A 13,002-nucleotide genomic window follows, 5' to 3' on the forward strand; every position below is an offset into this window, starting at 1 on the left:
ATTAACCTTTTTTGAATTAAACAAGTTTTTAATTCTGTTTTTTGTTAAATGAATACATGCTTCAGTCCAAATTTTCGTAACGTGAAATCCAGGAATTCCAATGATTTCCCGGAAAAAAAATTTCCCGTTTCCCGGGAAATTTTGTTATGTCCTGGGAATTTCCGAAAATGTATACGGAAGTATACAACTTTTTGGTATCAATTATTAAAAATAAGAGATAATAAAATGAAAAATTCAATCCAATTACTGATATTGCACGCTCTATATTCCGTTTTTTTTTTTTTGGGTTTCTCATTCTTTCAAACCCGAGCAGTGCTTTTCATAAATAAAAAAAGCCTAAAAGCCTAAATATTTTAAGAATTTTGTATATTTTCAAAATAATGTATTCTTATTTCAGTAACATTTCGTGCACATTGCTTCTAATAGTTTCATGAATCATGAAAAAATCATTTACCGTAGGGTGACAATAAAAAAATCGACATCAGAGATACCCTCTGATTCGATTCCTTAAACAAAATTAAGTAATTGTGAAAATTTTGAGCAAAATCGATTAAGAGTCGTTTTTTATCGATGAAGTTGGTGAAAAAAAATCTTTTCACTCAAAAACTACTTCTTTAAATTGTTAATAACTCATCAGGGTTAACTCGAAACGTTTTGCGGTCTTCGACAAAGTTGTTAGTCATAAAAATTTACCTAAGAATCTCACACAATGATGATCCGACACATTTAACGTGACCTTTTGGCGGAATTTCGATTTTTTCCCCATACATTTTTTCGAATTTCGCCCTACAAACATCAACGATAAAAAGCGTCCCTTAACTCTTAACCGATTAGCCTCATAATTGACACAGTTACTTATGTTTACCAAAAGAATCGAGTCAGGGGGTATCTCTCATGATTTTCCAAAATTGTACTTTTTTTCTTGTCGCCCTATTGTACGTGTTTTTTTTTTATAAATTTGCAGTGTTATGTTTTCGAGTGTAACAATGTTCTACAAGTTACAAAACAGCAAGATTTATCGCGATTTTACGATTTTGCGACCATGGCTTGTTATTTATATTTTTATATATCTTTTTCAAACAGGTATCCAAAAACTGACCACGTAGTTTATGGATGGTCTCTCGAGCTAGAACACGCAGAAAAATAAGGCATATTTGAATCAACAAAACGTTTTGTTGATTTGAAAATCAAGATTTTTGCGATTTTTGTTGATTCAGCGCTACTTTCAAAGCAACTTTTTCAAAACAACAAAATATTTTTGTGGAATTGAGAAAATCAAGGTTTTTTCTAACCCAAAATCGGTGTTGATTATATTCAACAAAATTTTTGTTGAATCAAACCTTGTACAGGCTGATTCTACAAAATATTTTTCTGCGTGAAACTATGAAAATAGAAAAAAAAATTGTTTTACTTTTTTTTGTTTTGAGTTCGTTGTTCAGGATGTGCTTCGTTTCCGAAATATTTTGGCAAAATCTCAGGAAAATATGGATAGCTGAATCATAAATTCATTTGATGAAAATTCTGTTAATTATCACAAAATCAAGCTTATTAAAAACTTTGTGCAATGCATATTTTGTGTTCAGTAACCGTGATGTACACAATAATTTAACAATTTAAATTTAAATTATTGTGCAATTTGTATGTTTTTGGTTTAATTGGCATGCCGCGATTTTTTCCATGTAGCGGTAGCAAATTAAAACCACGAACAAAATACTCAAAATCGCCTACAGGTATGCTTCATGTAACGTATGATTCACACCACAGCGCATAAGTGTTCTTTCTCCCACCAACCCAACGACACCTCTCCCTCGATTAGAACGTTGTCCAATTCACAACTTCGGATAGCTAGAAGAAAAACAACACCATATTCATTGAATAGCTACAAATTGTCTTTGTATTTTTCACAGTATTCGTTGTAGAGCTGAGAGTATATTGCGGTTGAGAAATACCATTTAGCAGACTGATAATTTACTAACGAATCACTTTAAAATGAACTCATCACAAACAAACGTGGGGGCTTGGTTACACATAATATACATTAAAAATAGTTACGTAAAATTACGTACGAAATAAACGCAGTCTTGGCAAAGTTAAAACTTATCAGCGCAGTCACTTCTGATCCTTGAGCTGTTCCATGTAGTAAAAGTAGCTTGCGTTGAGATTCCTCCCAACGACGCCACCCCCGGTGCGATCAAACGCGTTCGGGCTGTATCCCCTTCCGCGACCCGCTCCGGCCGAGTGTGGCCGCGGTCGCGGACCCTGGCGACTCTGATTCTGCTGGGGTGAGAATCCGCGGGGTGACTTCTTGCAGCGCACCATGTGCTCGTCCAGCTGCGAAATCATCGAAAACCGGCTGCGGCAGTTTCGGCAGCGCACCTTTTTCAACCGTTGCCCGTTGCTGCTGTCCTCCGAGGTGTTGCTCTGTACGGAGTCGGGCGTTCGCGCTGCGAGCCGGTTCCGCACCAGGGCCACGTCCGGACGGGGCACGGAGGAGAGTGGTGGAATGTTTGCTGGTTGCTGCAGGAATGTTGCGATTGCGTGGAAATTGTTCAGCATGGCCACGTTGTCCACTTCGGGTAGCGCGGAAGGGGGCGCTGGCAGTTCGCGATGGTAGTTAATGTTGTGCGTTTCGAGTTCGGTGAGCGTTTCGAACGTGACGTTGCACTCGTCGCAACGGGTGACTCCCGGGACGACGACCGGGGAGATTGAGGTAGATGTGATTGAGCTGCGCCCATCGTCCAGCGTTGGTCCCGCCGGGAACGGTGATGGAATCTTCACCCCCTCCCGGTTATAATTAACCCGTAGTTTTTCCAAATTCCTAATGAAAGACCGATCGATTTTCAGTTCCTCCTCGCCCCCGCCCTCCTCAACGACTTCCTCTTCCTCATCCACAACGTCCCCATCATAACTCGCAATGACCTCGACGCTCCTTCTGATCGAAAACACAGCCCGTCGAATAAACTCAAACGGCGAAATCGATCGATTCTCCTTCAAAAACAGCAGATGATAAACCTCCCGGATAAACTTGACCAGCCGGAACTGCAAACACTCCTTCAGGTGTTCCTCCAGCGAATCGTCAAACATGAACCGCTTCCGGCAGGAGGGGCATTTTTTCTCTTTGAAATCTTCTGGCAGGTTGAACGAGATGTTGTGCTCTTTGAGCACTTCCAGCTCCATCACATCGTCCTCTTCGAACGCCTTCTCGCGGTAGTTGAGAAATCCACTCAAGCCACCGGTGGGGGTGGTGTTGGTGGCCGGTACTGTGTTTGGGGGAGTGGCTTGAAGTCTGGAAAAAGAAGAAATAAATTTATTATTAATTAATTATATTTACTGGTTCGCTAAGTAAAAAAAACTTTTTTCGGAAGTTCAACTTGTATTATAAAAAAATATTTTGCATTAGAGAACCTTCAATAGTCCTGATTCTGATCAACTTTATCAAATTCGCAACTGGATCTGAAAAAAAACCCTTCCATGATCAAGTCCATGATTTGAAGCAAACGTATCATTGAAGGTATGGTTTTAAATTTTTTTTCTAGGCCTTCAATAAGAATATATGTTTTGATAATATTGTAAGTTTCAAAGTAAAAATACTTCAAAAAATATCACAAAACACCATATTTTTGAAATTCCCTCAATTTTCATAATTATGCATGTGCCGGGACCGTGGTGTAGACGGTCCCGGTGACATTTTTCGAGACGAGATTTGTCTGATCACGTCTTCCATCGGACTGGAAGTAAATGTTGGCCCCGGACTAACTTTAAAAGGTTAGGTCGTTAGCTCAGTCCAGGTGTAGGAGTCGTCTCCTTGGGTCCTGCCTCGGTGGAGTCGCTGGTAGGCAGTAACTTTAACAAAGTGAAAATGCATAGGGGAGAGTGGGGAGACTTGATCCCCGGGGAGACTTGATCCCAAGCCTGTATCTCGTCAGCATGTGGGTAAAATAATTAGCTTTGTTCTAGAAAATTGTGCGAAATTGACTAAAACTCATTAAAGAAAACAAAGAAAAAAATTAAAAAATGTCTAGATTGAGTTACACACATTTTTCTAAGAAGTGCTGCAAAAAACTTCCAAGAGATCTTTTTTCTTTGTTTTAATAAGTATAGAAAACACTAAAAAATTATTTAAAAAAATATTTTTTATACATGAATTGATTGATAAACATATCAACTCCAAAACCCTTACGCATTTGACGTTAAATTTATCGTCATACTATTTTAACAATCAGTTGCTTAAAAAAGTGCGTTTAGGGAGACTTGATCCCTGCATTTTTACAGTCACTGGAATCAGCCTCAAGATTAATTAATTGAGCTGGGTTTTTATACATAGTTTCCTTTAGTATAGTTGTACATAACTGACTGCAGTTTGAACCATTTTTCAAAAGTTTTGTAAACAAAAATTACCAGCTTCTGTAAACATGCTCAATTTTGGTCTAAAAAAGAAAATTTTAAGTTTTTAATTATTTTGCATGCATAACTTGTTATATTTTGAACAAAAACGTACAGGTTTAATGTGAAATTGCTGTAACTTATAGAAAATTAAAAGTTTGGATGAATAAGAAACATTTTGCTTAAGATTTCTTACAAATGTTGAAAGGGGGATCAAATTACCCCCAACATTTTGAAAATGCCGGTTTAAAATATTTTTTTAAAACGCTTGGCATGATTCGAAGAGTTTATCTGGTGAAATACCCTTATCAGCCAAACATAGTTGAATGTTTAAGCTTTCAATTCATGCAAAAAGTTTATAGTTTTGTGAGAAATTGACAGAGTTATGTGCGATACAAAAAAAGGGGATCAAGTCTCCCCACTCTCCCCTACATACTGAAAATGCATACAAAATTTCGCTTCGTTTGATACCCATGGAGCGAATTATGGTAATATGAGTTTTTTTTTCGAAAATAATACGGTATTTTACAATGAAAAAAAACTATATAAGTGAAAAAGCATACATAATTTTGATTCGTTTAATATCTAATTGCAAATTATGAAAGATGAAGTATTTATTTTGAAAATTAAAATCCCTGGGCCTTGTAAAGTCAAGGGGCATGATTTGATCCTAGTGCATTAGTTAAAATTTGGGTATACATTATTTTTTATAAGCACTATGGACACCACTTCATGCTACGAGAACTCGCTGTGTCGCAGCCCCAGGGCTTAAGCGTTAGGTAGGTAGTTCTCCGGTAGTGAAAATATCACAATTGCACAAGACACCGCTGCTTCTGTGACTTTTTCACTATCATAATGTGGGTTTTAGGTTGGGACTTCAGGATAGTACAATTCTGTTGTTGCTTAGCATTAGCATTGAAAATAAATCTGTATTCTTTCAAAATTTATTAAAAGTTAAAGTTAGGTGCAATTTTTATGCTAGAGTAATCTGCCGCTCCAATCTAGTCCGTCCCATATTTAAAAAGTGAGTGCTGAGATATTGCCGTGAGAAGCCCAGAAAATGTTTCACCTTTTTTTACATTTCTTATCACCAATTTTTACATACTTTTTTCAACAATTATTTCAATATTGGTTCAAAAAGTACCCCTATCCTAAAATTTACTCAAAAAAGTTAAAATTTATAGGTTAATTTGATCAATTTTCATGCTGGGACTGACCTGACTTTATTTATCCATCAATAAAGGCAAGTCTGTCATGTTATCAAGGTAGGCTTTGTTGGTTTGTTCTGGGAGCAATTCCAGCTCAAATCAGGATTTTTTTTCTGGTACTTTTGTACCCGACCCTCTCCGATTTCAATGAAACTTTGTAGACATGTTATCTTAGGCCTATATAAGTCATTTTTGTGTATATGGAGCCAATAGTACTCGAGAATAACATTTGAGAAGGGCGTAAGGTATTTAAATATTTTTGTATTTTGCAATTTAAAAATTACTGTATCTCGAAGCCGTTGCGTCGTATCAAAAAGTGGTCAAAGACAAACTTGTAGGAAATTGGACGGGCTTTCTGATAAAAATACACTGAAACAAAAATACACGCCACTTTTATGTCATTTTTCAATGTTTAAGTTTAAAAGTTAAATTTGAAGGTGATGTCACGATTTTTTTTCGCTCAAAATTTTTGAGGAAATACCCTAAGATGTTACCAAAAGACTGACGAAAAATGCAGGATGGTATGTCTCTCCCAAAAAAATACAAAAATCATTTACTAAAACTGTTTTTTTGAAAAGTGGTCAAAATTTCGATTCCCCAGATAATTTTACATAAAAGTCTCCATATTGACCATTGTCCTATGTCCAATCCTTGGGAAGATACAGCGGTTTTAAAAATAAAAACGTTGAAAAAACGGGATTTTTGGTGGTTTTTGGCATTTTCTATATGACAGACTTGGTTTTTCAGTCTCGTAAATATTTTTACCGGAAAGCTCGTCCAATTTCCCATAAGTTTGCCTTTGACAGCATTTTAATTGGATGTAAGGGCTTACAGATATAAGCTTAATTACATTGCTTATAACTGAAAATAGAATATTTTTTTCAGTGTGGTAGAAACCAGGATAGTAAATTTGATTACGTAAATATAAAAACGATATAAATCAAAAAGCTGTCAAAGGCAAACTTATGGGAAATTGGACGAGCTTTCCGGTAAAAATATTTACGAGACTGAAAAACCAAGTCTGTCATATAGAAAATGCCAAAACCACCAAAATCCCGTTTTTCAACATTTTTATTTTTAAACCGCTGTATCTTCCCAAGGATTGGACATAGGACAATGGTCAATATGGAGACTTTTATGTAAAATTATCTGGGGAATCGATTCCCACTACCGGTTTTTAAAAATTTTGACGTTTAGACCACTTTTCAAAAAAACAGTTTTAGTAAATGATTTTTGTATTTTTTTAGGAGAGACATCCTGCATTTTTCGTCAGTCTTTTGGTAACATCTTAGGGTATTTCCTCAAAAAATTTGAGCGAAAAAAAAACGTGACATCACCTTCAAATTTAACTTTTAAACTTAAAAATTGAAAAATGTCATAAAAGTGGCGTGTATTTTTGTTTCAGTTTATTTTTATCAGAAAGCCCGTCCAATTTCCTACAAGTTTGTCTTTGACCACTTTTTGATACGATGCAACGGCTTCGAGATACAGTAATTTTTAAATTGCAAAATACTAAAATATTTAAATACCTTACGCCCTTGTCAAATGTTATTCTCGAGTACTATTGGCTCCATATACACAAAAATGACTTATATAGGCCTAGGATAACATGTCTACAAAGTTTCATTGAAATCGGAGAGGGCCGGGTACAAAAGTACCAGAAAAAATCCTGATTTGAGCTGGAATTGCTCAGTAGCAGATAGAATCTCCTGACACATATGATTATTTAGAAAAATATGTATTGGATTTATTTTGAAATTTTTTAGGAGAATTTCCGTCAGTCAAATTTATGATTCAGCAAATTTAATTGAGATAAGAAGTACTAAAACAAGTGTTATAAAACTAACAATTTATAAAACAGCATTTGTTTTCCTAGGTTCAACAATAGAGGAATTTGAGTATTTGAATAAATTTTAGGCAAACTCATAAAAGCAGTTAATAAATGCAGAAAATTATAATACATTGCAAATACCTAACAATTTTTTTTGTGTTTTCTTTGATTGTAGTGTTAACTAATGATACAATCTTTTTGGAATTTTGAGGAATAAATAAATTTTGCTGGAAATGTAGAATCAATTTCTGCATTTCTTACAATATTTTAATGAACAATATCTTTAAAAAATAGTTCTAAATCTGACAAGCAATATTTGTTAAATGTTTGAAAAAAAAAATAGATAAAGCTGAGTAGTGATTTAACAATGAAGTATTTAAAATTTCACGGCCAGGGTCAAATTTCACGGATTACGCGGCTTCCGCGAAATCGCGAAAAATCACTAGTCCTATCCGTTATCGTCGAACGTCGAAATTGTGGAGCGTTTGGTACGGTATGTCCACGCATCCTTCCTCCCCTGTAGATTCTTTGAAATGAAATCCGAGTTCATAGAACATTCTCCCCTAGCAGACGGAAATAACTTGGGAATAACATTTTTTGATATTTGAAAATACTAGGCCAATAACATTTTGTGTTATTTATAACAAGATTTGTTATTCGTCGCTATGATTTTTTTTTGTTGTTGGATTGTTATTGTAGTAACAGACTAATAACATTTTAAATTATTCTTCGAACAAATCTTTGTTATTATTTTTAGTTATTTTAACAACCAATCCGATCATCCCAATAACAGTTGGAGGTATTCTGCCATAGCAAAAAATATTATTCTAAAGTTGTTTTGGCTTTCAACCAATATCAGACCAATAACAAATTTTGTTATGATAACATAAACTGTTATTAATCTCTTATGCAAAAATGAATTTTTCAAGAAGATTCCATAACACTTTCTGTTATTTTAACATTATTTGTTGTTGAAATGGCATGAATTTTGTTATTACCGTCTGCCCGGGTCTGCGGAAAACATAACGCAGTAAACCTAATCCCTAGACATTCCAGCATGCTTTCATCGGACTGGCTGCGCCTATGTTAGATGAGATTAGATTAGATTAACAACCTCGTTAAATTGTATTTTTACTAGTTTATAATAACATGAAGTTTGATATGTCGCATGATATGTTAAAACCAATATTGCAATTTCCAATTTTTCTATTTCAGGGTACCCGGAACCGGTTCCGAAGTTGCCAGTTTTAGCCCAGGTTGCTTTTAACTGGTTACAAAATTGATGGCTTGACGAAAAAAGGCCATTTCCCATTTATTTTTGATAACTTTAAAAACATATAAATGACCAAAGTTATATTTGGATACGGTATAATATCAAGCCAAATATTTATCTTGAACTAATTTGCATTTCTTCCAATTGAAACTGGTTAAGACCTGTTTGGTGAACAAAAAACAGGTCCTCTATAGGGCAAAATTAAATTGAAAAATGCATCATGGGCTAAAAGTTTAATAAAAGTAGTTTTTTAAACTTTGGAGACAATTTAAAAAATCCAAAATGAAAACCAAATACTTATTTCAGTAGACTAAATCTGCACGTAACACAATTAGCATGTACTCTTCGTTGTCACTAGTGCAACCAACAATGAAAACAATACCATACAATAGTAATTCGAATTCAAATGAGCTCCCACAACAAGTGCACTTGAACTTGGAAACAAGGCTGCGACGCGACTATCTATTTCGGTGCCACGTGGCCGCTCTGTTCTTCAAACAGTAGTACAGTAGTGTGTGCGCGAGATAAGCCAGAGTCCAAAATTTCCATCGTAACCAAGATCAAAACACTGCTGTTTGCCAGAAGGGGGTCATCCGCTAACAATAATACGTTTTAATGTATTTTCCCGAACAGACGGTAATAACTAAATTCATGCCATTTCAATAACAAATACAGTTAAAATAACAGAAAGTGTTATGGAACATTCTTGCAAAATCCATTTTTGCATAAGAGTTCAATAACAGTTTATGTTATCATAACCAAATTTGTTTTTGGTCTGATATTGATTGAAAACCAGAACAACTTGGGAATAACATTTTTTGTTATGGAAGAATACTTCCAACTGTTATTGGGATGATCGGATTAGTTGTTAAAATAACAAAAAATAATAGCGAAGATTTGTTCGAAGAATAATTTAAAATGTTATTTGTCTGTTATTTCAATAACAATCCAATAACAAAAAAATCATAACGGCGAATGACAAATCTTGTTATAAATAACATAAAATGTTATTGGCCAAGTATTTTCAAATATCAAAAAATTGGGAATAAAGGTTATTACCGTCTGCTCGGGTTGACTTATCAAGGAAGCGACAAAAATTAAAAAAAATATATATTTTCACATGAAAAATTACGTCATTTGTGGATGACGCTGCTGTTTTTTTTTCTGGCTGCACGTTTGCCACTTATCGTGTGATTAGTTCTAGCAGCCGACTGTCGTCGGACAGTTAACCGGTTGATGAATTCAAGAGGGCAACGGTCTCGGATCCAGTTCGGACCAGGTGCTGACTCTGGGGGAACCATACCGTTCTAGTGGAATATTTGAATATGACGTAATGTGAAATTTCATTTTCATAAGTTAAACAATTCAATAAAATTTTGAAGGAATGATTTTTGCATTTTTTTGGTAGACCACATTGAAACGTTAGTCGAATTAAAATTCATTCATTCATTGTGATCTTGTTTCCAATGCAAATAGACTTTGACGGCGGCACATTGGTTCATTGGTTGACAACAAGACAGGTATTGTTGTATTGATAGCCGTTTTACGCCACACCGCTCTTCGTTCGAAAACCACACACATTCTGAATTGTTAATACACACGGTGCAGCACTGGGTTTTCACGTGTCGGTCTTGTTTTTTTCAATGGACTTTTCACAATGCAACCTGTCAGTCATGGTTATACGCCATGGAGCAAGTAAGAGGTTGAGCTTTTACTGTAAAAGCTATTAGTTAGCTAAATTTGATATTTTTTTAAAGAAATAACTTACAAACTCGAATTTAAGAACTGTGCAAAACATTTAACAAACAAAAATATGTTAATAAAAAAATACTAATTTGCCTAACTGAACTTCAGCCCTGCATGAGAATTTGATAGTTATCGTTTTGGGATTTGTCGGCTCATCGGTCCGGAAACCGGAAGTGGAATGAAATTTAACATCACACTAGCATCAGATAGAGTTGTGTAGTATGATTTGTTCAGCATCAAACAGTTTGCTCAATGTTGTCAATAATTTTATTTGAGAGTTAAACCAGAAAATGGATGAAATTGTGTATAATCTTGTGTTACAGAAAACGTTGAGTTCTTCAAAAGCAAAATATGGTTTTAAACCTTTTTAAGGGGTTACATACATGTAAATTGACATAAATTTCAGAGGTTGGTTCGAGCACACGCTTAAAATTTTTTTCAAATCTGTTTTCAGGGCATTAAAATATACATTTTCATCTATCAATGAAATAAACTTGAACAAATTCGGTTGTGTCTTCGCCGAGATATAGCTATTTGAAGTTTGCAGTTTAAAAAAACGGGTGCCACGATATCTCAACGCTGCTTTGACCAAAACGACTCAAAATTTTGGTGGAGACTCGTTAAACTATTTTTGTGTGCATGGTGAAGGCCGATTTTCAAATAGTTTATTTTTTAAAAAGATAAAAATATTGTTTTGTTTTTCATATAAAAAAAATCGTTACTTTTTGATTTTTGTAATTTTCTAAAAAACAAAATTTTAAAATCAGGCTGCGTCAAGCACCCGGAGTATGTCTTGAGAGTCTTAGAAAACGCTCACAAAGTTTGACACTTCGCTTAACGCATGGCACACTTTGAGTTTAAATCGTCTCTTACAAACTTTCAGGAGTGTTTGAAATCATAATTTTAGTGGATTTGATAATTTTTTTATAATATGAAATTTTGTGATTTTCTACATGTATGTAACCCCTTAAGCATAATTAGGCATCCAAATTCAGCAATTAAACGTAAGGAAAATAAAAATATGGATACTTCAAACAAATTAGTGCTACTATAATTAAACATTTTAGAACAATAACTGTAGTTCGTTAATGAAGAATGGATGTCTTCAAGAAACACTGATATTTTAACAACAACAATTTTTTTGAAAAGATGCTTATTTTTTCAGTGTTCTTTCTAGAGTTGGTGAACCCAATTTGCATTCGATAAAAAATCATATTTTTTTATAAAGCTATTTATTAAACTGTTTTCAATGTAGTATTGAGTGAGTATTTAAATATAATTCATAATGTGTCTTTTTATTAAATAGCTTTAGGTAATATTTGGTGAGAATTTAATATTTTATCTTTTTTGTGCAGTGTTGTATTTCTGAAATTATAATTTTTAAAGATTGGGCAATATGTGTATTGTTAATTAATGCTTTCCAAACTGACAATATCTACTTTCACTGTTTATTTAAATTTCACTCTAAGAAATGAACATTTAGGGGAACTATACCCTTTCTCAGCCTATTTCTATTATCAGCCTATCAGCACTTTGATCATGAATTCTGGATTTTTTTTTTTGAAAAGGTCCAATAAACCAAATTTTCAGTTTTTGTTTTTTGGGTGTTTTTGAAACCGCCTTGAGTCAGGGGTATTGAAAAACACTCAAAAAGCAAAAACTGAAAATTTGGTTTATTGGACCTTTTAAAAAAAACTCCAGAATTACAGCTTAAATAAAGTGTTTTTGACTGCTCAAAAGTAATAAATAGCTCAAATAAAAGTTAGCAAGCAACTTATCATTGTTGATACATCTGAAAATGTTGATTTAATAGCGGATAACGGCAAAAGTAATGAGAATTGGTCGAACGGCTTAGTGTGATTAAAATGGGTATATTTCCCCTAGTATTAGTTTTTTTTTCGATTTCTGAAATAATAAATTTAATTTTTCAAATCTTGCTTAAAAAAGGTTTTAAATTAATTTTTGCCAGTCAAATATACGGCAGAATATCAATGTTAGAAATGAAAAAGAAAACAATAATTAAAACAATCAGATCGATAAAAATATTATTCTGTGTTTGTTTTCTTTAGACTATAAGATAATTAGAGGGAAGGGGAGGATTAAAAAAAAAAAAATCACGAGCCACGATTAGAATATTTCATTTAAAAAAGTGTGCTATAACAGAAGTTATGCAACAAGTTGAAAAAAAAACTTTTATGCAATTCCACTGTGAAACTGTCAACTTTTCCTGCCCTTCTAGAGAAACGAAACGGCCTACTTTTCCTTACCAAAAATAACAGAATGGAAAATTATTACCTTTCAATAACAGTGCTGAAAAGTTCTACTTTTCAGCACTGAAATGGGTGCTGAAAAGTTGAACTTTTCAGCACTTGTATCGAAAAGTAACATTTTTCAATATTGTTTTTTTTTGAACGATGAATTTAATAAACACATGAATGTTTGACATAAAATTCCATTAAATAAGCGTTTTTCGGAATTGCAAAAAATGTTGTAAGCAACTCGTTGCAAAACTTGATTTTTTCAGCACTCGTCGTATGTACAACTCGTGCTGAAAAAATCTT

The 13,002-nt window shown here is 34.0% G+C and overlaps 1 protein-coding gene across 1 annotated transcript in view; it reads right to left on the bottom strand.

The window, feature by feature from the left end:
• Window positions 1-1,867: 1,867 nt before the first annotated feature.
• Window positions 1,868-13,002, bottom strand: part of LOC6042170 — a 34,790-nt gene continuing 23,655 nt past the window's right edge. The window contains exon 3 of the mRNA XM_038252912.1: window positions 1,868-3,286. Within this exon, the coding sequence (XP_038108840.1) occupies window positions 2,110-3,286 (1,177 nt within the window). The 3' untranslated portion in view covers window positions 1,868-2,109. The remainder of the gene's footprint in view (window positions 3,287-13,002) is intronic.

Source organism: Culex quinquefasciatus, chromosome 2 (assembly GCF_015732765.1).
Source record: "Culex quinquefasciatus strain JHB chromosome 2, VPISU_Cqui_1.0_pri_paternal, whole genome shotgun sequence".
NCBI classification, from domain to species: domain Eukaryota; kingdom Metazoa; phylum Arthropoda; class Insecta; order Diptera; family Culicidae; genus Culex; species Culex quinquefasciatus.